At 31.8% G+C, this 27,600-nt stretch overlaps 5 protein-coding genes across 6 annotated transcripts; 1 reads left to right on the top strand and 4 right to left on the bottom strand.

Annotated features, from left to right (window-relative positions):
- Nucleotides 1-296: 296 nt before the first annotated feature.
- LOC117238387 (ER membrane protein complex subunit 7) lies at nt 297-1,425 on the bottom strand. Its single transcript, XM_033503257.1, has 4 exons — nt 1,138-1,425; nt 727-985; nt 574-648; nt 297-484 (listed from the first exon to the last, which is right to left on the bottom strand). The coding sequence occupies exons 1-4, from the start codon at nt 1,338-1,340 to the stop codon at nt 356-358; spliced, it is 666 nt and encodes a 221-aa protein (XP_033359148.1). The 5' UTR covers nt 1,341-1,425; the 3' UTR covers nt 297-355.
- A 182-nt stretch (nt 1,426-1,607) lies between these two features.
- Nucleotides 1,608-17,493, top strand: LOC117238385 (RNA-binding protein 42). The gene is made up of 5 exons (XM_033503256.1): nt 1,608-1,777; nt 2,038-2,279; nt 2,354-2,731; nt 2,813-3,007; nt 17,049-17,493. The coding sequence occupies exons 1-5, from the start codon at nt 1,737-1,739 to the stop codon at nt 17,171-17,173; spliced, it is 981 nt and encodes a 326-aa protein (XP_033359147.1). The 5' UTR covers nt 1,608-1,736; the 3' UTR covers nt 17,174-17,493.
- On the bottom strand, nt 2,737-6,760 carry LOC117238389. Of its 2 annotated transcripts, XM_033503260.1 has the most exons (5): nt 6,434-6,760; nt 6,123-6,361; nt 4,124-4,469; nt 3,821-4,047; nt 2,737-3,737 (listed from the first exon to the last, which is right to left on the bottom strand). In XM_033503260.1, exons 3-5 carry the CDS (start codon nt 4,339-4,341, stop codon nt 3,568-3,570), a joined length of 615 nt encoding a protein of 204 aa, XP_033359151.1. In that variant the 5' UTR covers nt 4,342-4,469; nt 6,123-6,361; nt 6,434-6,760; the 3' UTR covers nt 2,737-3,567. The 2 variants fall into 2 exon arrangements, with proteins under 2 accessions (XP_033359151.1, XP_033359150.1); XM_033503259.1 differs by having other exon boundaries at nt 6,123-6,760.
- Nucleotides 17,494-17,551: 58 nt separating the features above from the next.
- On the bottom strand, nt 17,552-22,175 carry LOC117238391. The gene is made up of 8 exons (XM_033503263.1): nt 21,684-22,175; nt 20,732-20,887; nt 20,289-20,603; nt 19,967-20,125; nt 19,671-19,870; nt 19,416-19,587; nt 19,157-19,316; nt 17,552-18,769 (listed from the first exon to the last, which is right to left on the bottom strand). The coding sequence occupies exons 1-8, from the start codon at nt 21,804-21,806 to the stop codon at nt 18,357-18,359; spliced, it is 1,698 nt and encodes a 565-aa protein (XP_033359154.1). The 5' UTR covers nt 21,807-22,175; the 3' UTR covers nt 17,552-18,356.
- A 136-nt stretch (nt 22,176-22,311) lies between these two features.
- LOC117238388 lies at nt 22,312-27,542 on the bottom strand. Its single transcript, XM_033503258.1, has 5 exons — nt 27,401-27,542; nt 27,170-27,270; nt 23,728-23,930; nt 23,231-23,350; nt 22,312-22,496 (listed from the first exon to the last, which is right to left on the bottom strand). Exons 1-5 carry the CDS (start codon nt 27,473-27,475, stop codon nt 22,363-22,365), a joined length of 633 nt encoding a protein of 210 aa, XP_033359149.1. The 5' UTR covers nt 27,476-27,542; the 3' UTR covers nt 22,312-22,362.
- Nucleotides 27,543-27,600: the final 58 nt, after the last annotated feature.

The raw sequence follows: 27,600 nt of genomic DNA, 5'->3' as shown, positions 1-27,600 counted from the left end.
TGCAAAATTATAGATAAATATTTATTTTATAAAAACGTAAAAGTTTATTAACATTCACCAAAATGTACTTTAGTCTTTTCCTTCTTTTTTAATTTTTCAATAGCCATTTATAAAATATTCCTACCAATTCTTACCAATTATGACTTGTACCAAGTTATGTAATATAATATGTAGTATATATTTATTTTGTTGCATTAAAATAACATTATAGAATTCTCTGTTACCTGTTTTCAAATGTAAAAAGGCTACATGAAAATTAAAAAAGTGAGAAGAGTTTAACATTTTTTCTAGAAATCTGATTAACAATTAAAAGACTAGAGCAAAAGTGCAAACATACATTCTATAAGCATTTTAATCATTGTCTCTTTTTTGCAGCTTTTACTGCTTTTGCTTTTTGTTTCTCCCCACCAGATAAGAATGATGTTATTACTTCAGACATTTCTGGCATATTGTAATTGGTGAAATTATTTAATTGCTCCATCTCCTGAAAAATACAGAAGTAATATACAAATTGTAAATTTAACATTGTACAATAAAACTTATAAAATTATATTATTAACGTTATTTACCAACCTTTCTAGTTTCAGGGTCATTCATGATTTTTGGTATAATCATAATTAGCAATAACGGTAATATCATCATTAAAACCTATAAAGATATAAAAAATGATAAATTGAATTTCTTTTCTATATAAATGTAAATTTATGTGTGTAATAGTATTCATACCATGGGATTAAATAAAAAGTCAGTTGCTCTCCACTGTTCTCTAACTTGGAAATAACGGAATGGTGTGAGTGGTCTCATTTTTAATGGATATGGAACTTGTATTACTTGAGACGTCTGAATCAAATTAACTTTCCTTGCTCTGAATTTTCCCTTTGAGTTAATTTCTACTCTAACAGGTTCATAAACACAGTTTGGATTTACAACTTCAATTACATATGATCCTGACGGTACATTTGAAATAATAAACGTTCCATCCTCCCTAAAAGTGTAAAACATACAAAGTACAAATATATTAATAGGGATACTAATATAAAGTTGAAATAAGCATTACTTCAGATATTTTCTATCTGATAAAAATATACAGTTGAAAAATTTTTAATTTTCAGCCAAAAATATCTAACGTAAATTTACCTTAAGAAACCATAATGTTCTCCACCATTAGCCATGACATGAGTCATTAATTGCCATCCACTTGGAGCTCCATTTTCCCATGGAAATACTTTTCCTTCGATAACATACAGATCTGTCGATATATCCTCGTCATTTTCGGCGATTACATACTTATTCGATGTGTTGATAATAATAAAAAGTAGAAAAATAGCACTTTTATACATAATTATATTGGATGTACACTCAGCACATAGAAGTTCGTATCAGATGTTCAACTGTTGCCACTACAGTAAAGTGTAGATTACTATTATTGAACTATAGATCTTTTAAATATTATTTTAGATATTATTTCTGATACTTTTGAAGTACAAAATTACATTACATATTTTTAAAGATTATATTAAGTTTAATGAATTAGAGAATATTTTAAATAAAACATAACATATGAGTTGTTCCTATATAACGCGTATTGGTAGTACTGAATAATACTTCAGTTTTCAGAGCATAACTAATTAGGCGAAACGTTTTAGACTTGTGCGGTCAGTAATAAATAATTCGTTATTCTAGGATTACATATATTTACATTATTGAAGAAATTAAGAAACAGTAAGAACATCAAAATGGATGACAAATTACGTCAAATGGAAGATGAGATGAATAGGTATTAAATAGTTGTAAATATACACAATGTTCCTAACCTTTTTGTTATAATTCGTTTTATTGGTTATTTATATATATATATATATATATACACTTCTGTTTACTATGCAACTAATTATTTAATTTACGTTTTTAAGTTTCAAGTGGCTGATTTCTTACGAAACAAATAAATTATTATAAATCTTTGTACAAATATGATTGAAAACTTGTACTTGAAGTATGAATGGTTTTATGTATTAACAAATTAAAACTAATTCTTAGATTTGAAGCTGAAATTGGTGGTCAGTTAGTTACACCAATGGTTAGACCTGTAATTGGTGCAAATACTTATAATCAAGTGGCTAGACAATTGGAGCAACATGAACTTCCAACACCAGTTGTTGCTGCTGCTGCAGCTAGTTTAGCTTTTCCTCCAATGATTGGATTTCCACCACCACCGCCACCACCACCACCTCCTCCTCCACCACCGCCAATGTTAATTCCACAACAAGTAGCAAGACAAGGTAAATGGAAGCTTTTTTATCATAAGATTACATTTATTGCAAGTAGTTTACTGATGAGCTATTGTCTTACACAGGTACGGTTCCTTCTATTACAACATACTCATCACCTGCACAGATAAGTAATCCATATTTACCAAATATGGTGGACCCGTGTTTAAGTGCTACTCCAAAAACATACGAATCTACATCAGCACCAATGATTCATCCAGAAATTATTGAACAGATTATCAATACAAAGATCCCAGAAGATGACAGCAAAAAGAAACCCAAGGTGAAAGGTGTAAGTACTGCAGCAGAATTGGCAATTAGCCAAGGGAAGGCAAGTTCTATCATGGCTAATGCTAGCGCAGAAGAGACTCATCCAAAGGGTAAAGGAAAGAAAAATAAAAAAATCATACGAATGGCTGGTGGACAAACATGGGAAGATCCTTCCTTACTAGAATGGGATGAAGGTTAATTATTTATTTATATTTATATTCTTCATAAGCTTTAATTTGTTTTAAATATATTTTACATTTTTCTTTATATTGCAGATGATTTCAGAATATTTTGTGGAGATTTAGGAAACGACGTCACAGATGAAATGCTAGTAAGAGTCTTTGGCAAATATCCGAGTTTTCAGAAAGCAAAGGTAGTCAGGGACAAAAGGACAAATAAGACGAAAGGATTTGGGTTTGTGTCCTTCAAGGATCCACAAGATTTCATCAAAGCAATGAAAGAAATGAACGGTAAGAGAAATAACCACTTATTATATAATAATTTAAGATAAATTATATTCTCAAATATGAAAAAAATAACTGATTTTAATATAACCAAAGCTATACATAAGAAGTAAGTTTTAATTTTCTTATAAATTAAAAATTCATTTTATTATGGTTTTGAATCATATAACAGAAAAGAATAAATGATAATTTTATACATAATGAGGTAGAATCTTTAATATTTTACTGAATTATTTAGTGAAGTTTTAATGAAAATTTAAAGGGATATTAATGCTTGATTTCTCATATAATAATTATTCACAGCTAACAAAATTAAGAAATTTTTTGTTAGATTAAAATAAAACGTTTGAATAAATATGTAAAAAGTATGTACAAATAATTAATGAATAATTGGAGTTATGGTTATTTGCGGATGTTTTTTTAGAAAAAGGATATTTAGATTGTAATTTATCTAAAATATGACTCTTAGTTAAAATTAAATATAACTAAATATCTATACAGTTGATTTCGTATTCCAAAATTATGAGATCAGTATTCCATTTACACACTTAAGTAGGAGATTCTTTTCATTTGCCAAACGGACCCCAGCCATATGATATAAAAAGCTGCGGTATTATCGAGTATTGTCTTCTTTGTTGCGTGGAACTTCCATTACGCACAGCAATGCGAGTATTAGGATGTATTATAGGTGGCGTTGTACTTTCAGTTTTTCCCAGATCTTGTTGTTGTGAAGTACCTTAACATAACATGTACCATGTGTATCTGTGCTTATATGCGATAATGTATTATCGTTTTCTTTCTTGTTTAATATTTCCTTACTGGCATAATTTCCACGAGGACTATATGGATTCATATAAAGAATAGAAAAGGGCATGCCGCCAGCACCCCAACTACGTGACATATCTTTCTTCGACAATCTATTTCCGATTTGCTTGTTAGCCAGTGACAATTGGTGAACTTTTCTGTTCAGTGGTGGGGAACTATCACCCCATGTTTCTATAATCGTATTGGGATCTAAACTTGAAGTTTCTCGACGAATATCCATTCTATAATTCATAACAGCATTATTTCATATCATTATATAGAATAATATGGGAATTAAGGATCATACAAATTATCTACTTTGATATGGGGAGGTCCTCTGGAGTCAAAGGAATATCTTTCTGAACTTCTTGCATCGGTAACCATTTCCAACAACCTCCATTTGAAGAGCATGCAGAGGAGACCACAGCATCCAATACATTTTGCTCCAAACTGTTCCTCATATCAAGCAGTGGCACTGCTTGACACATCATCCACAATGCGTTCAATGTGAAGACAAAGACTGTAGTCGTAAACATTATTTTTCTATCTTTATTCCTTCAAGTATATTCTCGTTCGATATCTTTCTCGTGTTCGTTCAACGTTTCCACTTCCGTGAAACGATTCGTTATTATAGATACAGCTGGTGTGCTCCCACTGGCGAATTCTGAAAAGTATTATAAAACTAAATAAATCTTTGATAAATTTTCGATGGAAAACGTATGCAGGCATCGCGTATAAATTTAATAGAAACGTGGGTGACGATGCTGTATCACGAAACGCATCATGGTCGAACGTCGTGACGATCGGTCGTGATCGTTATTAGGCCGGTCACAAATCCTTGAATTTGACGACAGTCAGGTATGCTGTTTACGTTTTCCAGACATTTCTGCAATGGTTACGTTCTATTTATACAACATTCCTGCTAAATTTAGTGCGGTGAATAACCACCAACTTGCCGATTTTAGTGACTGGGGTAGGGAGAGATAGCATTGTCGCTCGTTGACAATGAAACCGACACTTGAGCGATTTCAGATGGACCAAAGGATTTTTAATCAGCTTGCTAATTCCGTTTAATTCGTTTAAGTATTGTTTATACATTTCCTAGTTTCGTTCATTATTTTTCCCCCCGTTGTTCGGCTTAATATAGGAAAGATTCAGAAGCATATTCTTTTTTTCTTTCAGAATTCTGAGACTGATAGCTAAAAGGTACTATTCAACTAATGCAAAACTGACATGCCATTTTATTTAAAAAAGAATGAGAAGGCATTTGATCTTCCGTTAGAAGTCATCCGACCCCTATAATTTGATCCACTCATAATGATTAGGGTATGATGATGTTCCATCTAATTAGAAAAAAAGCTCGTGTCTCAATATTTTTAATTTAAAAAAACAGTTCTGGGGATGTCTTACGCGACTCACCCTGCATATAAGCTATTTCAATGAAATATATATCATGAATGAAAAAAGATTACTAAAAGATTTAGAAAGAAAGAATTATAAAAAATGTGTATTTACAAATTAATTGTTTAAAACGACCGATTATTGTTTTTCAATATTTTATGTTTTTTAGCAATGTGAAAGAAATTGTGGAAAGAAGCTTAAACAATATTTATTGCAGTTCTTTTGCAAATTAGAGATTGCCGATTCTAATGCTCTGCATTTATTGGAAAACACATGCAATTACTTGAAAAAATAGCTATATCTATGAGGTCGGCTCTACGTATCTATCTACCGGTGGTTTATTAAAATGACATCTTTTCAGTCTCTACGAGCGGAATTTTATATCTAGTTTGAAATTTAAAACAATACTCTGTTACTGAGATTAATATTTATGAGATTTATAAAATATGGTATTATTACGGTATTGTTATTACTATCGTATAAGGAAATCGTACAATATAGCAGATCTATTACACATTGATAAAGAGAAATGAATTATTACAGTTACGTAGGTCCTTCAATTAAGTAATTTCAGTGTGTTTATGGGCGACCATTCGAAAGTATGAAATGCGTGATTATGCGATATTATCTCAATATTTTGGCAATTCTTTTTTAATAACTCGATCTAAGTGTTATTAATACGAAATATTTCGTATTTTCTTTACATATTCTATTTAATGGCACTTAGAAAAAGATACCATTTTATGTTCGAATTCTGTACAATTACTGTGTCCCAAACGAGAGAAAAAAGAAATTTCATTAATTTCATACCACAGCTAAGCTTCGCATAAACATTCAACGAAAGATTCTAAAATTGTATTGAATTAAAAAAGCAAATAAGAAAATGTAAAATATTAGGAAAAATTAAAAGACTCACCGTGGGCTCGACCGTCTGTTCGTTCAGTCGTCCGTTCGGTTTCTCGTTAGAGGAAATTCGTTGTTACCTCTTCGTATCAATCTCACCGAGTTCCTCGTGAGTTTAGCGCGCGAATACGGAGCCACTTGGACATCCGTTACCCGTCGGGGTGACTACGACGGAATGCGTTGCGACCTCGCTCGTCCCGGTACTCATTCAACAACCCCTACCAGTACCGTTCTTCCCTTTAACCCCTCCACCTAACCATAAAACAGCCAATCGGAATCGTTTTGTTCGACAAACAACCGATCGTGTGCGACGTGACTTCTTACTCGTCATCATAATCGTCATCGTACCCGTTACATCTACCTAGTGGATATCGTCATCGTTACGTTTCATTGCTCTTTTTGCCGAGTCCTTTTCGCTTCTTTCGTCATTCACTTTTCTTGGTAGTTCGGTAGCTTAGTTTAGTTTCTTAGCGAGTCTTTCTCTGTTCGCCTTTTTCAGTATCGATGGCGTCAGTCGGTACTTTTTACTTTTAGATTTGTTTGATCAATATCGAAAAAGGGAGAGAATATTGAAAGATCCGCTGAAAAAGTATAAAATCGCAAGCGTAAAGTTGTAAAGAATTGTTCCACGTGCTAGAATGTATTAACGAGTTTTTAAGATTTAACAAGAGTTTAATAAGTTTTTTCTCATCCTCATTTTCGTCATATTTCCTTATATTTTCTACCAACCTTTCACCATTTGTTTCATTTATTTCGTAATTATACCGTCCTCTTATCTTTCCTTAGTACGTCACTCTCTTTCTCTTCGTCATCTTCTCTCTCGTTTACTTCATTCTTCTCGTTTTTTCGCTCCTACTCATCTCTTTAACAAATCCTCTTCGTGTTTCTTCTTTCTTTTTTTCTTTTCTTACGAATGCTTGTTTCTTTTCTTGAATTTTCTACCACTTCTCTGTAACTCCCCCGCAGTTTCTTCACCTTTCTTTCTGTTTTCTTCGTATCTTCCTCCCGTCTTCTTCGTCTTCCTTAGCGTCTTTCTCAACTGCTGTCGTAATCATTATCTTTCTCGTTCGCTCGACTTTCCTTGCTCTATTACTTCGTTTTCGATTACACTTATCTTTTTTGTTATGGTATTAACCATGTTATATTGTATAATATTTATTTCTGTATAAAGCAAGTCAGCCAATTAGGCAAGCTGCATCTCTTGCTTCGTATTAGATGGAAGAAATTTTGCAGAGAAATGAGTTGAGTAGAGGATCGATCTTTTTCCTATTTCATATTCAGGGTATACGCAATGAAGATCAACGATACTGTCGCTTCTTTCCATTCATATCATTGTAGTACATTGTTTTATTACGTAATCTCGAATCTTTGAATTTTAGATGATTTCAAAAATATTCCAAAAGTTTATAGTCTCTCGTTCGAAGACCTTCCCTATCGCTATACTAATTTACATATTCCCATCTTTCTTCTACTAATTTATATCTCAAGTTCCGATTGAGTTGGATTTGTTTATTATTATCGTTATTACCAAAAAATGTGTAGCTTGGTGGCTTCGAGACTACAATAACGCAATTGTTCTATCTAATATTTATTTTTACAACATCGGTGGATGAATAAAAGCAACTTTGTTTCGCCACATTACGAACATAAATGAGACCAATAGAGCGTCTCACAAATCTTTCAATAACTAGACCTATAAGAACCACGATGGCCCAACACTTCACTTAACGATTAATTGAACTATTATAGCTACTTATTTTTATTATTTCCAGATACGTCTTTTACCTATTATTGGTCTGTTACAACGTGTCTTATCTGAACAGTATCTAAAATCTAAAGTATATCGATATGATACAGATATCGTCCGATCGGTTGGTCAGAAACTTGTCGTTTGTTTAAATTTCGCGTTTTACTCGCAAAATTTCCGTTTCTCACTGGTTTGGGAACGATCGGTCTTGGCGGTGGTCGCATTCCATCGACGAGATTCCTCTTCCTCTTCATCTTGCGTTTCGCAGGATGAATCAGAGTCCTACACATGTTGCTGTGTTCGACTCCGTTCACCACACAGTGGGTGAGAAATAGCACGAATATTTCTGTCGATATATTTATTTCACGACGAGGGACACGACTCGATTACAAAATAAACATATTGTCTCTGCGAAGGCGATCGTATATTAAACGGGGTGGCTCGTCGAAGTAGGCGGCCAAAGCTTGAGCAGGCTAGACTATTTTATTGGTCTGAATAACGAGGTCTTTGAGATTTTTTTGACGGAACCCGATGTACTTTACCCGATGTAACTTTCCAGGAATCAGCGTATATGCGTAATCTTGTGTCCTTTGCATTCCTCTTTTCTTTTTCTTCGCCATTGAAATGGATTCCTGCGCGAATAATGCAGAAGGATAGATGCACAAAGCGTGATTGTTGAATATCTTGAAAAAGACAAATCTTCTTTTGTGGTCTTTATAGAAATATTAATAGATAAATCTGTTCGTGAGTTCTAGAGATAAAAATTTCTTTATTCGAAGTTTAGTAGCGCGATGTTTTACGCTTTAGAAGAACAAACAGTATTGTTATATATTATATAAGATTCATTCATTAGGATTCAGTAGGACTTGGTCTTTCGTTAATTAGAATGAAATTTTACTTGATTTTTTTATTGTCAGAACGACTTTCAATCATTACTGTAACGAATGAACGATTTATTTAGAGAAAAATTTGCATCTCTTGAAACATTACTAATTATTCGAATTTAGTTGCTCGGACGTGAACGAGTTATTCGAGCAAAGATTATAGATACATGATGGGAGAAATTAGCGAACTCTTCTTGATGCTTGTTCCAATTATTTTGCCCCTATGCCCAGATAAATGGATTTTTATTGCTCCCTTTTATTGCAAATAAACGTTCTATTCTCCGCAAATTATTTTATTCATCAATTTCTGAATATTTAAGAAAATTTATTCCCACGAAACATTCAATTTTCTACTGAATTCTTTCAGCGTACTATTACCACAAGCTATGATATATCTTCTCTGGCTGTTCATTACGCTAAACTCGTTCCTAAATTCCTTAAAGCATTCTGGTACACTAGATTTTTTAGTCACGTTGCCACAGTACACATCATTTGTTGTCCACACCTCGTTCTTCCTACTCGCGAGAATGAAATATCGTTAAGTGACGAAATACGAATATTATGCTCACTTATATCCAGACGAACTTGACTGGTTGAGACTTAAATTAGAATTGAGTGATACCACATGCAAAGTCTGTGTTTGATCTCCGTAACTGAACCTTATACGTATCGCTTTTACGTTAATGTTTCCAGAGTTTAGTACAATATAAATAGTCTAGTTTCCAGAATAAGTGTTATTTATTCATGAAATTATTATTAAGATAGGTAGCATAATTTCTTGTAAGCACTGTTATGAGCACGTTTTTGAAAAATTGCCTTGCCAAGTGATATTTACAAGGTGCACATTTAAATTTAAGAACTTATTCAGAACCATTATATTTTTTATGTATTCTCTCACGTTTTATAAATCTTGTTCTTTATCGTGAAAACTTTTCCTTCCATTATTTCGAATCTCTAAGAGTTTTCTACAAATACGTATTTTTTGTTAAAAACCGAGGCGTTCTTTAAATGTTTCCAAGTGGAAAGATATTTCGTGACAGTTTCTCTAAAGCGTATCATGACAATAGAAATCGGAAGGTTCAACAACTACGGAAGCGGATAAAAATATACTATTCGAAGTTATAGATAGTTTTATTAGTATTCGGAAATATGTTAAATTTATGAATTATATTGTTAAATCTGTCCCTTCGTTAAGATCAACAACGAAAGATTTTTTAATAAAAATATTCCTTGTCAATAGGCGGTCGAAATCTATTTCCGGTTAGTAATAATTATGAAAATATCCTATAATTTCTATAATTTCTTAGATTTTAATCTGAAGATACGAATACTTTTCAAATATTTTTGTTCTTGTGTAATCGAATGTCCCTGCAATTATTTTCAACAGTGTACATTTTGATGCACAACTGCAATATTTGCACGACAATGGTGAATAATAAGTTGGAAATTGTTTGCATTTCCGTTTGTTGATCGAGAAATCGATCATTGTGGTCGGAGTAATTAGCGTAAAAAGTTTTTAAGCACCATCTATACACAATACACATAGAGTACGGGAAAAGTGCATTGTAATTTAATATATAGTATATCTATATAACATTCCGAATGATTTCCCGAATGATTGTTCATTGGAGTATAAAAGGCAAATTTCTTTTATAAATGTAATACGAATATGTAAAAAATAATTTTATAGATAAAATATATAAAAATAATTTATTTATTGATGACATTTGTTCGACCGTTTCGCGGAGAGACCTGATCGCGAAGAAGTGCGCCAACGAGAGTCGTAAATTCCGATTTGATTATCGACGTCACGAGTCGGTCGATGTCCTATTTCGGTTAGGATAATAGAGGTGGTTGAACTGATTATAGCACTGAATTAACAGGTTACAATATATACTTTATTCTAACAACTTTGTAGATATAAGTAGTTACGCGTGGTACGTGTAGACGTATTCTCAGCGAAGTGTAAGTAACAAGTTAAACTGATGACTGGTCAATGAACGGAAAGCCAGTCAAGAGATGGTGACTGATTTAAGGATGAAACCAGTAAAGTTTGCTGACAATGCTGTCGCAGAGGAAAACTATTGATGGGTATGTCATCGAATTCGTTGATGACAATTTTGGCTAGGAAAGTGAGGACAACGGTCATTGTTTCTAAATGGATAAGAAAAAGGCTGGTAGGCAAGGATGAGTGCTGGTCGCCCCTAATCAGAGGTCGCCCGTGGGTGGCATTGTACATAGGAAAACCACTTTCCCGTGTTTTCTCGGAATGGACAATAGATCTAAAGAATACTTCAACCAAAAAAATACTTGTTTGATCTGAAGGACCTTAACACTTAGCCAACCGAATAGGGAGATATCTCCCCTCTGTGAAAAACATCGTTGCGTGACCGAACGAGAAAATCTCCCTTTTAGACTTTAGCAACGCGTTTTCTTTTTTTTTTTTTTGTTGTTATTATTAGTTATTGTTTACCTGGAACTGTTCCCAATTAACTGCGCCACTTTTTTTGCTTTTATAAAGTATAGTATATAATAAAATACATCGATTTAGTGGTGTTAAAACTAATTCAAAAGTTATACTATCATTTATGACTAAATAAAGTTATTATATAATCGAACGGTACCACACTGCAAAGAGATATTGCAGAATGCATTATGAATTTTTAATTTCACGTTCAAGTCGTGTTATTTATCTTTAATGATCTCTAATGTTTTTAATTTTACCTATATTTTGTATACTTTTAACATATAATTTTAGTTTGATGTTTTGCATAAACAATAAGTGAAATTGTAAAATAAAATCATTGACCGCAAAATGTAATTGACCACTTAAATAATTTTTATACTTCTTTGTTTTTTAAGTAGTGAATATTAGTCCTCGATACTTGGAAAAATGCGCGGTGGACAGCGCGTATAGGTTGGCTTATTCGAGCGCGGTGGAAACGTATAGCTTGCAGTGGCGCGCGCTGTTGGCTAAGTGTTAACTATGAAAATGCTAAGATTTATGGTAGATCCTTAAGATTATCGACGGCCCGCAATAAGGGTATGTAGATATCCGGCAGTCATCTTGCCCGAGGTATGGTGTCCGGTTTGTGTAGAGAACCACCGGATGTAACACATTATTCCGTACTAAAATGAGACACCGTGTATGTAACGGCAGCGATAAGTGGTAGGTCCAGAATTTGATCAGACGCAACAAGTAGTTTAAACACACGTACGAGCGAATCAATGAATACGATAGAGACTGTCTGCAAGAATCGGTATGTTTAGCATATTAAGCTAATACAAAAGCGATGGATCTTTCATATAATTTCTTTGAAAGAAGCCTTCTACAACCGTTAAAAAGAATCTAAACTAACAAAATGATGAAAAAAACATTTGAATAATTTTTAACTTAGAAAATAAAAAGAAATAAAATATTTATCCTTTTTCAATATTATACGAAAGATTTTGATAATCGTTCTTTTATGAATTATTAAGTTTTTCAACATTTTATTGAATATAAAAGGCTAAGTCATAGAAATGATGACTGTTTGAACGGATATATGAGTGAATGTTTGAGGTACCTGGTTTGACTCGATTTCTGTCGTTGTCCTGGGTGTAACCTTGCGATCACTTTGAATAAGATTAAACAGCTGATCAATGACTTTGTCATGATTACCATCGTTTTTCTGAATGTTTAATTATAATCTTTGCTCTTAAAATATAGTTTCCATTTTTAAGTAAACGTTTTTAAAAATTTGGAACATCATAATAAATTTTCATTATTTCTGTTGCGTATTATCGACTAAAGAGAAACCGGTCAGGTCAAACCGATCGGTCGATAACGCGTACCGCGAATGACTTAACGTTCAAGGTGGAGGAGATGAAATAACTCGAGTGTTAGATTTAGAAGGCACTTTATTTATATTAGTTGTAGCACTTAACCTTAGTCTTCGTTGCTTGTAGTTGAACTAAGTTGGGACTCTGTCGTCCTGTGTCTGTAGTCTTAGTTGCTTGTAGTTGAACGAAGTTGGGACCTTGTCGTCCTGTGTGTATTCTTCGTTGCTTATAGTTGCTTATAGCACTACCGCGTGCCCTTCCGGCTGGTCCTCGCCTGTGGGTTCTTCCTGGTCTCGAGTGATTACGTTTACTGCCCTGGGAGGACCGGTAATTCGGAATTTTCTAATGAGGAAAATGGGCCTGTCCATGCCATAAACGGACGGCCAACTAAAATTCCAAACAATTTCTTTTTTAAAAAAATTTGCGAGTATTACTAAAACATAGTTAAACACATTTGTAGACTGTTAGCGGAAAGAGTTGTGCAGGTTGGTTAAAAAGAAATTTCAGAAAGAGTTTAGAAAATTCATCTTACAATGGAATTTAGGATTCAAAGAGTTTTGGTTGCAATTAATTACGTACTCTGTATCGTGCTACCATATTTCAATATGTGTCGCGAAAAGACCCTTGGTACTTTTGTTTGGAGGAATAAATGTCAAAAGCTTCAATATATTATATTGTCTTTATCGAGCAAGCAACTTGCCTTATATTCTCTTCGTTTATAGCAGTAATACGATTTTACTAATTTCCTTATGCTAATTTCTTAAATTACTTTCTTGGAATTGTAAAATTGTAAACGACGCTGAGTATTTATTCTCTGTAATTAATAATTATATGGCGTTGGGAATATAGGATTCCGCTACCCTTTTACGATATCATTTTGTTTCCTCGTAACGAGGAGAGTTTTATTTGATCATTAAATATTTCATTCCAAGCCTCAGATATTTCAAACGAAAAAATTGTATGTTACATATTTTTTTTTTTTTAAGAAAAAAAATTAAGAATTAAAGGAATTTTAGCTTCTTAAGAATTTCATTCCGATTCATTTCCATGAAAAGCGAAAATTGCTGTTATTCGAGTGCAGAATAAAGGATCAGAAATAGAAGTAAGACTCGAAATAGTCGTGAAGAAAAATTTGCTGGAAAAGCCCAAGGGGATATATAATTGCTTTTTATTGTATTTTATTATGGATATACAATTAACTCGTAGTTTAAAGATTCTTTATTATTTTCTATTCGTTTTTTTTATTCGTATATAGTATAAAATATTTGTCAATCTATTTTATAAAAATGTAAAATAGAATCTTCTGTAAAGCTTTATTTCCAAAATAATCGCATTGTTATGTTTAAATAGGAGTTTGAGATTCAGAAAAATTATTTTCTAAATATTTCTGGTTACATTTTTATATCTAAATTGAAGCTAAAATAGCAGTATCTGTTAATAAGAGTACATTATTTTTAAGCGAATCTTAAAGAAGTTTCAATCTATAATTGACGTTTTCGTCATTTAAAAAAGATGGTTTTAATTAATTTATATTATATATTAGTAACCTCTTGCTCCACGAAAAATGTCCAATACATAGCAAAATTTCGTAATAGTACCCACGAAACATCAATCATCGGTTTCCCTTTTCATGAATGAAAACGAGCCATCGAAATTTTAAAAACGATTCCACAAGTTTTTGCTTCGATAATTCCACTTTTGTCGTACTAACAAAATTCTATTAGAAAAATGAATTTAGAGGTTTATATTTCATTATTTATTAAAAGCAAAGGCTTACAAAGTGATTTTTAACTTAACAAAATTAGATATTTTGCGAAAGTAAATTGCACGAAGCTCCGGAGGAACAAAGTCAATTTTTGCATCCAAAATTTTGTGTTAAAATACTCTTTTAGAAATGTTATATCGGAAATGTTAGATTGGAAAAATTAAACATGACATAAATATATAAAAATGGTTAAATCAACTATGAAATTATAAATAAAATTATGACATTACAATACTATATTATAATAGATTATAAAACCCACTGAAAGAAAATTTTGCATAAAGATTTTTCATTACTTCTCGCATACAGACTAACGATAGAAAATGTATATTGCTTTTACAAATCAAACGCGAAAACATCCTTTCAAATGCACTACTTGAAGTTCTACAGAAAACTATACCATATACAATTTAGATATTACGTTGCTAGTGAGAGAACACTCTATATTTACTTTACGCTCTTTCAACCGTCATTGTTAACTGAAACCTTAAAATATAAATATCATATTTCCAACAACAATAAGATACATTTTGCACGTTTTGATTTTAAATTTGTTATCACTTGATCGATCGAAGGTAAGATATTTCATACCTACTATACATACAACATATAACATTCTTTCCTATGCTCCTTATTTTAAATAAATGTTCAAAAACGTGTTGACATGCGTTTTTACTTTGTTCCATACATTTGTTTCCAGATGCCATATATTACTCCCATTTCAGATTAATGAATTTATGCTCCCAGTTTATTCCTCGAAATATGTCATACTATATTCCTATGCTATTCTACGAATTTGATAACAAGATTTCTGCACTACTATCATAGTTTAATATTAGAATATAAATTTAGAATGATTTGTTTATTACAATAATTTCATCTTACAGAATACTGATTTCGGTTGTTACAACTTTTCAGGAAGTAATGGTAAAGTAATTTAATTTTGAAATAATCAATACTTCACTGTCTCGATGGCGATTATAATTTTTCGATAAATTCGATTGATATCTTCTGCCATCCTGTTTCCGCTATTTTGAAAGCTGATTTCCGTTTCCGGTTTCCTTCCCTTTCCTTATTTGTTCCAAGTAATTCCATCCATATTTTATACTATCCAAATTTGTATCCTATTTAGTGCGGACTTCTATGATATCGTTTCACTTGAGTGAAATCCATTTGTTAATTTTCTCGAAAGAAAATCTTTCTATTTAATTTAAGTAATAACTACATATAACGCGGAAGTAATTTACTTGTTATCTGCCCTAGATTGTTTCCATTAATATCTGTTAAAACGTTGTTACTTCTTGCTCTTTCTCATGATTCATACTCTATTGAGAAATCGTCAAACTATGAATTTTTGCAACCAATGTTTAATTTTCTTGGTATTTGGAAAACTTTCTTCAAAATGCTACTGGAGGAATCACGTTTACGTTTCCAGTAATTTCTTCGACATTTCAACAAATGTAATTGGTACACTCAATCAGGAGCTTCTTTTATATGTAAAAATAAATTGGAAAGAAAGTATAACATTTTTTCGTTTGAGATCTTGTTTTTGAGAAAACAAGGATGGATGTATATAAGTTTAGATCACTAAAAGATCGGGACTAAGAATTAAATACTTCGATATAAAGAGATGCTGCGAATAAAAATATTCGAAAAGACAAAAATTGTTCAGAATTACGTACACTCGTGGGCGTGCTTGGTTCGTTGACAAAACAATGAAACGCGAACTCTAAATGAATTTACTTTGAATATCGTTGATACTGTGGGTAATATCGCCATCTTTTGTCATGATTTTCACAGATAGTAGAGGGTCTCTAATTCAGTCGTATCATGTTTTTCGTGTAAACCACTTAAGCCTACGGTTTATTTGTGCTTTATCCGTATCTCAGATATTGACTTCCTTTTATACGGGGTTCTTTTGCAGTTGAGTAACAAACCGTAATTTTAAAATAGTACAAGACTTACCAAACGTTCGTTAGAAAAAGCTAGAATCACATTTTCAAATATGTCATATAAGTATTTTAAGTATTTGAGTCTTTGAGATTTATTAAAGCAAACTGATTATAGAAGCATCGCAAGACAATCGCATTAATCCAACGTTTAGCTTTAATGAATTAATTGATTTTATATTCTTCCAATTAATATGTACAGAGTTTTGTAAGAACCCGATAGTCGAGACGGAAAGACATCGGGTCAGGTCGGGTCGGGTCGGGTCGGATCGGATCGGATCGGATCAAGTCGGGCCAGGTCGGGTCGCGTTCCTGAGAATTTCCGGGTTTCCCGCGAATTTCCAAGTGTCCCAAGAATGTCTGGGTTTTCCGACAGTATCTGAGTTTCTCGGAAATTTTAGGGAAGTCCGAACGAACATTCACGAGAATCCCGAAACTTTCGGGAACCCGTTCTGACTCCTAAAAGATTCTCGTCGTACCGACATAGCATTTTCGGGTTCTCACATACCTCTACTCTATAAATGTTCGAAGGCAGGATTATAAATAAAAATAAAGATAATATAAATGGAATTAAAAAAATAATATATGCGAAACATTAATAACCAAAACAAAAGTAATAATAGCAACCAAGTATTATCAGATGATAGGATATGGCAAGCGTCTAGACATATTCATTCAACTAGAAAAAAATAGAAAGGAAGGAAAAAGAAAAGAAAGAGATCACTCTCTCCTGTAAGAATAACTTCAATCTAATGAAATTGTTTTCTTTCAGGTCGATATGTAGGCTCACGTCCCATAAAGCTACGGAAGAGTTCATGGAAACAACGGAATTTAGAGACAGTACGGAAAAAAGAGAAAGAGAAGCAAGCTTTAATTGGCTTGTTAACCGGGCGGTGACGTGATAAAGAACCTTTGTTCTTTTTCTCGTTCATATTTATTTAATCGGATTCTACACTGACTCACTGTTGTTGCTTTTATTCAAACAATTCATCGAGACGTCTGTACATAAAGTATATTTACGAAAGCTTGACAACTCGCGCCAATGGATACGTTTTTTAAGAATCTATTTCACAGGAGTAAAAATGTCTACGATCGAGTACTATGTTACATCGTGATTGACTACCATGTAGTATATAAAAATTGCATGTAGATGAACATGGAAATAAATTCTTACTACAAATGAATTGTTCATGTTACTTACTCAGTGATTTTGTTTATGTTTACAGTGATTATGTTTACATATTTGTTTATTTTTTGTCAATTCTTTTATTATTTTGTAAATATCAATATTGATTTAATAAGTATGAATATGAATTGTTTAGATATTAAGGTATTTTATTGTAATATTGTTTTTATTTTTAAATATCTAACTGTAATTATTCAATGTAAAGTCGATTGTACAATATGTAAATTTTATTTTATATGTTTTGCTTCAATATTATTTATAGTTTACATACTTATCGACACAGAGTAAAACTCCTCGTAAACTATGGACTAACGTAACTACAGGGGAGAACATAGGAATTACATGCGTATCGACTCTTATAACTTACAATTAGTTATGACTATCGACTAACTTAATAAGATATCTTACAGCGTCTTACGATGAATAACAATAATTCATTTATTATTCAATCATTACCTAAAATCACTATGAGAATTTTGTGCTTGAAATTTTTTTGCATAAGGGAAGGATGTATTTAGAGTCTCTATATGCAGCAATCTCCACGTGATGAGATTAATTGGCAATTATTATTATTGCAATTTATACATGTGATGAAGCAATTATTATTTGATATATGTATAATCTATAATTATATCATATAATGTAGTAGACCACAATTATAAATTATATCACTATGTGATGTAATCGTGACTTATATATCAAATGGTAAGAGCTAATTGTCTGTAATCGCAATTATATTTTTATATAATTAGAAATTATTAAGTTGTTCTGAAATGTGAGTCATTTGGTAAAACAGACTTTGTTATAAATTTACTATTCAATATTTTCACATTTATACATTTCTTCGTTTAAAAAAATTAATTGTTCACAAATGTTCTATAATAATTTCACGAATTATCGTTTACAAATCTCTCTTAAAAACTGAGCCAGCTTGTGATCCACGTTAGCGGATTTAAGTCTTCGTTCCAAGCTTTCAAAATCCACCCTTTCGAGCCACGTAGGTGGATCAATTTCTTTTGAAGGAAATGGGCAGAGTAAACGTTCGACTGCAGCACACAAACCGCACCAAGTTCTAAAATTTAACGGTTCCTTAATTTCACCAATCGTAAGATTTAAATATGCCTCTTGCTCTTGAGTTATAGGTTTTCCGATCATATCCTGAAGAGCTTCAAGAATAATGCTTGGCGAAATGCATTTAGTATTTCCCATCGTATCTTCTTGGAATTTGTTGAAAACTCTTCTGAAAATCAACTTTCTTCCCGAAGTGACAAAGACGTGTTTATTTAGATATCCCAATATTGTTAACCCTGACAAAGATTTACAAAAATTTTATTTAAATTATATAACATTATTTGCAAAATTACAAGAATTTAATTGTTTGAAATATCTGTATAGTGCAAGGATATTTTTATTTATATAAAAATGTAATATACACGAAAGATACTAATTTCAATGTACTATGGGTATCTTTCAAATTTGTGTGGTAATGTGATGAGAACAACTTGTTCAAAATCTATTTGCGCTTATTAATACTATAACTGCTTTCGGGAATAACTTTCACCGGGGCCGGAAACTTTGTTAAGAATTTACAAAATGCGAATTATCACTAAAAATCATATGACGTTACAGTAGCGTCATTAATCGTTATGGTGTTAAGATTAGCCCAATTTATTAAAAATTCAATGATTGTTTACCGTGTAAACTTTCACTGCCGAGAATTTCAAAACGAGCTGCTTGGCGGGAAAATACGCGCGGTGTATCAACTAGCGCGGGGTTTGAAAATATTTGAGATCGTCTAGAGTGCGAATAATGTTCGCCTCTTACCCGCAGAGCTTCTTCGAATGCGATTTTTCTCTAAAATTAATATTAATTTCACAAAATCTTTTCCAAAATTACAAATTTTAAATTTATTCGAATTACTAAATAATTTTTCACAAAATTTGCGAATCTTACCCTAACTGAGAACTCTGCTTCCACTTTGTCACTGTCTAATTCTCTGCACAAATGCTTCAATATATCTGGATCAATGAAACTAGGAAATATCATGGAAGGCATGTTATCCGTTGCAGAGGTCTTCTTAGGGGTGGTTGCCAAATTCTCTACATCCCCGCTGTTCGTATGAATCCTATCAGAAAAGAAAAATATAAATGAAATGTGTAAATAAAAAAAGTAGGAATTAAAATATTATAATAAAGAATCATTACTAACGACGTTCTCCTAGATCCATCACCTATATGCGAGATTTGAGTATCAGTTGGTTCAAATAAATCACGAACTTCTGTTTGTTGTCCATAGCCTGATCCTCTTCTGCATTTCCCTTTACGTAATCGTCTTCCTCTTCTGCGAGTTACTGTAACTTCTTTAGTTGGCTTTTCAACTTTTTCTTCTTCCATGTGTTCACTGAAATTCTAACATAAATTCTTCGTTAACAATAGAATGTTATATCTTTCAACGTCATGGTCGAATTAATTTAATTCATGTGGAATTAATTTAATCGTAAATACCAATTCATCCTCTATATTTATAAATGTATCTGTAATATCCCCTGGATTCGGTGTACGCATCGTACGTTTTAAACTGGGTTTAGATACAAAAATTTCACTTTTTCGGTAAGTGGGCGGTGGTTCTAAAGTCAACGCGTGCCAAGAGAGTGTTTCATTTTCCTATAAATAAAATTGATTTTAATCATTATAATTAGGAAAGATCTGTAATATTATTTTATTAAACTTCCTGATAAACTTAAGAAACACGATAAATTCTAAATATTTAATATATATAACTCTCTCTCTTTCTCTATCTTTAATAGAAGTAGGGTAAATTACGAACCATTTGCTTTCGTGAGTTGGTTCTAAGATCTAGAATTAATGTAATACGTTCACGTAGATCGCAGGTCACCGGATGTTCTTCCTGAATCGGTCGATTTGTCAAAGCAGGGCCGCTAGCGAGCGTGGGTGCGGGAGTCAAAGGTCTTGAATCAGTCTGGGTATATTTTCGAAACAGTTCCTCAGGTACAGTAGGAGCATCATTAGTCACTTCATTTCCCGTATTCCCACGTACATCGGTAGCACTGCATGTGGCTACCAAACTGGCTCTAATCATATCCATTTCTTCTGGTAATAATAAAGCCTTCCCTTCCGTTGCCTATAGTATATGAAAGGAAATTTGTATTACCTTACATTCCATTTTCAGTATCTTATTTAAAATATCACAAGTTTAATATTTAATACATAGCTTCCTTAATGAATGCTTGTTAAAAATGTAAATTTTACCCATGTATCTTTGGCACGTCTGAGAACTTCTTTTGCTTCACAATCTGCTGGGTGATTACACAATATAGAACATCCATAAGGATAAGGATTAAAAAGGCCAGAGAAAGGTCTAAGAATAAAAGGCGCTGGTTTGGTGAAACCTGCCAATTCCACGTGCTATAACAAATAAAATATTTATATTATTTAATCATCATTCTATACAATACGTAATACTGCAAAGCAGTGCGATGAATTCATCGCTTAAATGCGGCAAAGGTAATGCAGAGGAAGTTTGAACTGAAAATATTTTGTTAATCAACCAGGAACGAATACATAAAGTACTTGGTATTTATTTAATTACACATTGTACATATGAACACAAAAAGGTAATTATAAATCATTTTATTGTAGTCGGTTGTGATGGAAATAGTTGCGATTTACTTACGTATAATCGTAAATTGCAACTTTTCATTCAGATATGATCACAATCTAATTATAACAGATTTATCTAATTATAGTGCAATCATAACAAAGTGATATTACGGTTTTGCGACAGTTACGATCCATTCACGGTAATCCAACGTAATCGTGATTTACTATTAGTTTAGGCGCACGCTTGAAATACTACTGTAATATCTTAATCTTATCATCAGATAATCGCATTGATATTTCTTGTCATCGATATAAATTCAACTATAATTTTATATTTTCTCTAGAAGTTTATTCTAAGAAGTTTATTTTGATGTATGAAAGTATAACTATAATATCTTTTTGGAATTAAAAATAAAATAATTATTAAATACTAAATATATTCAATTATAATAATTATTATAATTATATAAAATATAAGTTTATGTTATTGAGGGATAAAATATTTAACGAAATCAAAGTAAAATAACAAATGGATACTCTTCTTTCCGACTGTATCGTCGCGTAATTCATTCTTTTATTGCCGATTTTCTTCGATAAATACCTTTGGTTTAGGCCGATAGGTTGGTCGAATACGTGCTTCTAAGAGGCCAGTTGCACTTGCGATTCCTGACATAATCCTGCATAAAATTATTGCTATTGTACTACGTAAGACAAGAACCCTCATTAAGGCGTGAATAAATCAGTCGCTCGTTGTCTTGGAGGCACGTTGCTAACGTGAATTTGATGGTTCGATTATATGCAGCCAAAGAATGGAAGATGTTAGACTACTTCCTCGCCTTTACTACTTTGCCGATTGTCGTACAACAAAAAATAATTTTGTTACAAAGAAAGAAAGGGATCATATTAATAAATGAAATGTAATAAAGTCACATAGACGAAATTTTACATTTTATTGTCATAAATTGTATTCTCTGATTTTAAAGGAGAAGATAGATTAAAAAAAGGTATACTGTTGATATGCAATAAGAAATGTTTTTTCAACATGTCTGTGATATAATTTTTATTGATTAAACCAGGAACTGAATACAGAAAGTATTTAAAAGTTCGAATAACAATAAAGAAGTAAATACATAATTATATACTTTGTAAATAAAGATATCGTTAGTTCGCCAAATGATGGAAGAACAAATCGATTTGAAAAATATTTAAAGTAATAATTACACAGGATATTTATAAATGTATTATGTTTATTTATCTTTTGTACAATCTAATTAATGTTCTTAAATTTTAAGCATTTTCTCTAAATATGGATCATCTTGTTGGTGCCCTGGATATTTTTTCTTATACTTTAATCCAGTTACCAAAGTGGAACTCTTCGGGAATGCTGTTTTTCCATTGAACAACGTATCCGTATCTGAAATATTATTATTTAATTTGGAATGTTATATAAGACACAGAATTCACAATTTTCTAATTACACGATCCTAAAAGACATCTAACTGTACTGTACATAGCTAAATTAGGAACTTGGACAAGCCGTTCAATGATTTTGTCTTTGAGGAGGTAATGAAAGGAAATTCAAAGAAAGAGTATTAGATAACAATGTAAGATAAACTAATCAAGAGAACAGTTGTAACTGTATGAAAATTGAGAGATATTTTTTATTTAACAAGAACTGAACAATTAATCTTTTTCTATCTTAAATCGATTTCCTAAAACATGTACTTTTCTTTAATTGTGTTACTGTCTTAGCAATGCCTACAATATATGGTATTAAATTTAAAAGCAATTTAAAAGCAATTATTAAGAAATTAGAAAGTGTAATTGCTTCTTATAACAACGTTCTGCATGTTTCCCGTAGAATGGTTGTATTATTACAATCCCTCGAGAATTAGTCAGTCATTCAAGGTCATTTTCTCTACTTAAACGGCATTAATTAGTAACCCCTTCATTCATTGAATAATTGCAGTTATTTCTCAGGTAGACATAAAATGTTAGTCCAGATAGACAGGAAATGTGATAAAACAGTTTCTGTGTAGATAGATCTTCAAATACTATGTCATAAATTCCTTTTGCGTATCTTGTTGTCGATATGTCTACCAGCTGACACTGTTAGCTTAATCAAAAAATGTTTAATAGGATACTTACCAGGATGAAATCGAACATAATCGTAATTAATATGCAAATTCTTTGGCAATTCCATAGAATGCATAGCATCGAATGGAGTTATATTACTGACATGTTTTGTGTAGTATTTTTTCAAATCACCTAGAATACATAATACATCCTATAATTATATAAAACATGATAATTCATATTCGTAAGAGTCGAAAAATAATTTCACAAATAAAACACGACATGGAAAAAAATATTAGATTGTTTTAAATAATTTATTAATAATCTTATTTAATTTGTTTTAGGCTTTTAATAATATTAATAATTTTAATAATAATACCATGTACTTTAAAATCCAAAGTTTCTCAAAAATATTTTCTCATTTAAAAATGAATAAAATTTTTCATTAAATCTTACTTTTATCGAAAATTAAGGGAAGCATCGATTAATACAACGAGTGTGTGAATTATTCAAATTTATTATATATAATATAATAGATTGTAACCCTAGAAATTTTCTGCAGAACTTACTAACTGTTTTGATGCTATATAATACGGAATTCATTATCGGATGTTGAAATTCTTGCTCGCATGCTAAGAAAAGATTGAAACGTTGCACTGGGTCCTCGAGTTTTGTTGTACATTTTGTGGAAATTTGTTGCTCCTCGCAAATTTTATCTATCCTATCGTATGTATCATCCGATGGTTTGTATTCTTTTTGATATCTCAAAAATCTGAAACAATTGGAATGATTCTTGTATTTAAAGTAAATTTAACATGATATTTATTATCTTTCTCATTTACATTATCTCTATCTATCGATAATTAATACGGATACTAACATAAATAAATTATAAACAATAATAACGTAAAATTATATTTAATAAAAAAAATATTGAATTTATCCATTAAAATTGAAAGATTATCTCAAAAGTTCCTTTGTTTTTTAACTTCTCCGTCCTATCAAATGTTAAAAATATCGATTTTCCGGATGAGACCTAGCTTTCTTACTTCGTAGAAGATATATTTCAGTAAAGCGTTCAATATTATAATTTCAATACTAATGATTTAAACAATTTTAACTTATCTTCATATCGCTATAATCGTTGTAAAATTGCAAATTTGTTTTGGAATCGATTACAAATCACGTCAATTATAATTAAACGAAACTTCAAACGATTTGTACATAACGGTAAAAGCTTAAATGTATTGAAAGGTTATGCTTTAAAACTAAACCTTATACTAACTATTCAAATATTATGATTCTATTATCATCCATGCATATATCATGAAAAATCACGAATGATATTCATGATTTCTGAATTACCATTTAAATTAAGTATTAAATAATAAAATTCAGGATTCAGACCATAAGAACAAAACAAATGAGAATGTATTAAAAAGAGATTATTTATTTTCTATACAAGGGTAGTATGTTAATTATATATAATTACTTGCTTCAGAATTGTAATCAATCAATTTAGATATAATTCTCCGTCACAAGTTAATTTGACATGATCAGCTCTAGTATAGAAATTATTTCAATAGTGTACGAGAGTTAAACATATCAAGGATACATCCCCTGTGAGTAGCACACAGGTTTTCCAAAGACTATCTTTACCATTGATAGCCATTGATTTTGCTTGTTGAAAATCAATATCGCCTCTTCTAGATTATGTATCCCAACACGACTCGCGCCAAACTTTTCGTACCGTGTAAAAGACTCTGGTTACCGGATGAAGCGCAGCAAGGGAGGCTTCCCTTAGAAGAGGTGGCCAATTGGAGCGTTCGAGCGGAGGGGACAAGATCGATGTCCAACTGCCGTACGGTGGTGCCCTCAGTTGTATTTTCTCAGGATACAGTTATGACCAATATGTGCCAGGAACGAAACGAAACGTATGGAAACCCCGTGACTAGGAAAATTTTTCTCATATTCTAGTGAAAAGTACGCTTCACCAAAATGATATGATTAATAACTACTTGATCGTATTTAGAAATTCATCGAGTTTATAGCCAGATTGAAATTGGTTTGTGCACGTCAAACCAGTAACATGTATTTCATACGTTTCATGTTTTTAATTGATATTAAAATAAAGTTCGAAGAATATTAGTTGTTCTCGTAAACTGGAGCGCAGTTTCATTTTTCTTTTGTTACGCATTAATTCTGATCTATGTAGCGAGAGACGGGCGATAGTTTGTCAATGTTAATTACAAGGACGGAGAAACTTGGTCTTCGAAACAGGTGTTCTCAATAAAAACTGGCACAGCCGAAGAACTAAAATATCCAGGAACTAAACCGTTTTCCACATTTTCTTTGCACGAATATTCTATCCCTTGCTACATTTAAATATATATTTATTATTTTTAATGAATATTTAATTAAGATATTCCTCATGTAATGTTTCCTCTATTCGGATTTTAAATTAAACATGTAACTTTTAGTATAGATTTCTAGAACTTAACCATCCTTTCAAAAAAATGCGTTGCAGAAATTGTAAAATAAAATTAGATACCTTGCTATCCTTTTGAAAGGTCCATAGATTTTAAAAAATTTTTTATTTGACTAATTATAGCAAATAAAGATACAAACAGATTACTTTTTTGCAGAGAATACATTTCATAGAATTGATGTATTTTTAATAACGAAATATCTTTTACAAACGCGATGCGTCTTAAACTATTTCAACAAGTTTATAATTCTCGTAATTGTCTGAAAACTTGGCATACAAAAAGATATACTATTAGTTATTACGTCACATGTAAAAGTGGAAACAAATCCAGCTTATATACATAGATACGTGCTTATAAACCTGAATTACTTTAATGCCAAAATGTCATTTAGTTCCAATCAAGTGACATTCTAAAAAAGTAGTTGTTTATTATAATATCTAGTAAAATGCAATTTGTATCGAAATTTTGAAACATCACAATTTAATAATTCAAACTTAATAATTCAATTCCGTGAAAATATTACGCAGACTTCTTTAAATTTGCGTTGACTCTACGAGATTACGTATATAATATACGTATAAATATACGTATCTAACATCTTATATGTTTCAAATTTTACATTTCATACAACTTAATGTTACATTTGTAAGACAAGATTCATAAAAGTTTTCAACATATTAATTTCTTATCTATAATATTCATAATATAAAATATAATACTTCAAGCAGTAATAAAAACGTTTTTCCATTCGTTAAAATGAAAGTTAAACTAGAATATAAAAATTCCAAGACCAGGTTAATTTTATCTGTCATCATATGTATTTAAAAAAAAACTGCATAGAAGCTAATGAACCTGCTATAACCTTTGGATTACTTTCAATCCAATCATATATTGCTATCGTATATTGAACGATTTTTTAAATTTGAGGGAAATATGAAAGAATCGTTGCATACGCGTGATCACTTATTTTATACTAAAATCTTTATTAAAACGATCGAAATCTTTTGTTTGTTAAAATTGGGATATAAAAATTCGGAAAATATAGCGAGGTTAATTTATATGTAACTATTATACAAAAGGATGATTGCAAGATATAATCTTTCCAACTATTTCTTAATTTTCAGCAATATTGTTCAGATTTAAACTTTTCTTCTATTTGGACAGTTGGAATAACACAAATGCAGCAAAAGAAAATGTCATCAATATACTAAATTTAAATCGCGAAAAGACAATGAAATTATTTTGAAGAAGCATTATCAAAAATAGTTAAATTAATTTCATCCCTATTCACATGAGTCTACTACAAAAAGAGTTGCACAAGAACTAGAGAGAAGCTAGGGTGCTCGAAACGCGTTGGTCTTCCCTGAGAAGCTGTCAAATCCAGGAGTTTATTGGTCGGAGCTTGAAAGAGAGGGGGTAAACGGTAATATGGCTACGGTGTGTCCTCTGCCAGTTAGCCATCGGCGCGACGTAACGCGAATATTTCGATCTTACGAGTCCGTAATCTAATCAAATTACTCACCCTTTGCAAGCGAGAGATCTGTTATCATCGTTGATCATACGAGTCGGCATCTGAGGACGTTTCTTACTCTTGAAACGAGTTATATCGTATCGTAGGCTCGTCTGTAAAATGATGATACTTTCGTTAGTGCGCGAACTACGTAAGTTGAATTTCTTTACTCCTAATCGGGAGTATCATGTAATGATGATGGTGATTGAGAAGTGTACGTGAAAAAAAGTGTTCTACACTGACCGTGTTCACGGCAAGGATAGTGGGTGAACACTTAAAAGGATTGACGAGTGAACCATGCCTGATGAGCGCCGCCATCTTCTTCCTCTATGTCGAATTAAACTGCGCGAGTGATCGGTAGAAGGCGCCTCGGGCGGCTGCGCTTGTTGTTTCCCATCGTCCGCCATTTTACGGTCGCCATTGAGAAGTGAAAACCCTCCTAA

This window comes from Bombus vosnesenskii, unplaced genomic scaffold (assembly GCF_011952255.1).
Source record: "Bombus vosnesenskii isolate JDL3184/JDL3185 unplaced genomic scaffold, Bvos_JDL3184-5_v1.1 scf7180000013492, whole genome shotgun sequence".
Taxonomy (NCBI): Eukaryota; Metazoa; Arthropoda; class Insecta; order Hymenoptera; family Apidae; genus Bombus; species Bombus vosnesenskii.
The sequence above is the reverse complement of the archived record's forward strand: the minus strand, read 5'-3'. Positions and strand labels throughout refer to the sequence as shown.

Bases quoted from the DNA above. Each gene is read 5' to 3' on its own strand.
- LOC117238385 (XM_033503256.1), top strand. From the start codon at position 1,737: ATGGATGACAAATTACGTCAAATGGAAGATGAGATGAATAG. The intron at 1,778-2,037 runs GTATTAAATAGT...ACTAATTCTTAG, and splicing joins ATGGAAGATGAGATGAATAG to ATTTGAAGCTGAAATTGGTG. The intron at 2,732-2,812 runs GTTAATTATTTA...TTTATATTGCAG, and splicing joins CTTACTAGAATGGGATGAAG to ATGATTTCAGAATATTTTGT.
- LOC117238388 (XM_033503258.1), bottom strand. From the start codon at position 27,475: ATGGCGGCGCTCATCAGGCATGGTTCACTCGTCAATCCTTTTAAGTGT. The intron at 23,931-27,169 runs GTGAGTAATTTG...CAATTGTTTCAG, and splicing joins AGATCTCTCGCTTGCAAAGG to ATTTTTGAGATATCAAAAAG. The intron at 23,351-23,727 runs GTAAGTTCTGCA...TATGTATTCTAG, and splicing joins ATATAGCATCAAAACAGTTA to GTGATTTGAAAAAATACTAC.
- LOC117238389 (XM_033503259.1), bottom strand. From the start codon at position 4,341: ATGTTTACGACTACAGTCTTTGTCTTCACATTGAACGCATTGTGGATG. The intron at 4,048-4,123 runs GTAGATAATTTG...TATGAATTATAG, and splicing joins GAGGACCTCCCCATATCAAA to AATGGATATTCGTCGAGAAA. The intron at 3,738-3,820 runs GTAAGGAAATAT...TGTTATGTTAAG, and splicing joins TCCTCGTGGAAATTATGCCA to GTACTTCACAACAACAAGAT.
- LOC117238391 (XM_033503263.1), bottom strand. From the start codon at position 21,806: ATGAGGGTTCTTGTCTTACGTAGTACAATAGCAATAATTTTATGCAGG. The intron at 20,888-21,683 runs GTATTTATCGAA...TATTTGTTATAG, and splicing joins CCTATCGGCCTAAACCAAAG to CACGTGGAATTGGCAGGTTT. The intron at 18,770-19,156 runs GTAAACAATCAT...AATCTTTGTCAG, and splicing joins CGGCAGTGAAAGTTTACACG to GGTTAACAATATTGGGATAT.
- LOC117238387 (XM_033503257.1), bottom strand. From the start codon at position 1,340: ATGTATAAAAGTGCTATTTTTCTACTTTTTATTATTATCAACACATCG. The intron at 986-1,137 runs GTAAATTTACGT...TTACACTTTTAG, and splicing joins GAACATTATGGTTTCTTAAG to GGAGGATGGAACGTTTATTA. The intron at 485-573 runs GTTGGTAAATAA...TGTATTTTTCAG, and splicing joins ATGACCCTGAAACTAGAAAG to GAGATGGAGCAATTAAATAA.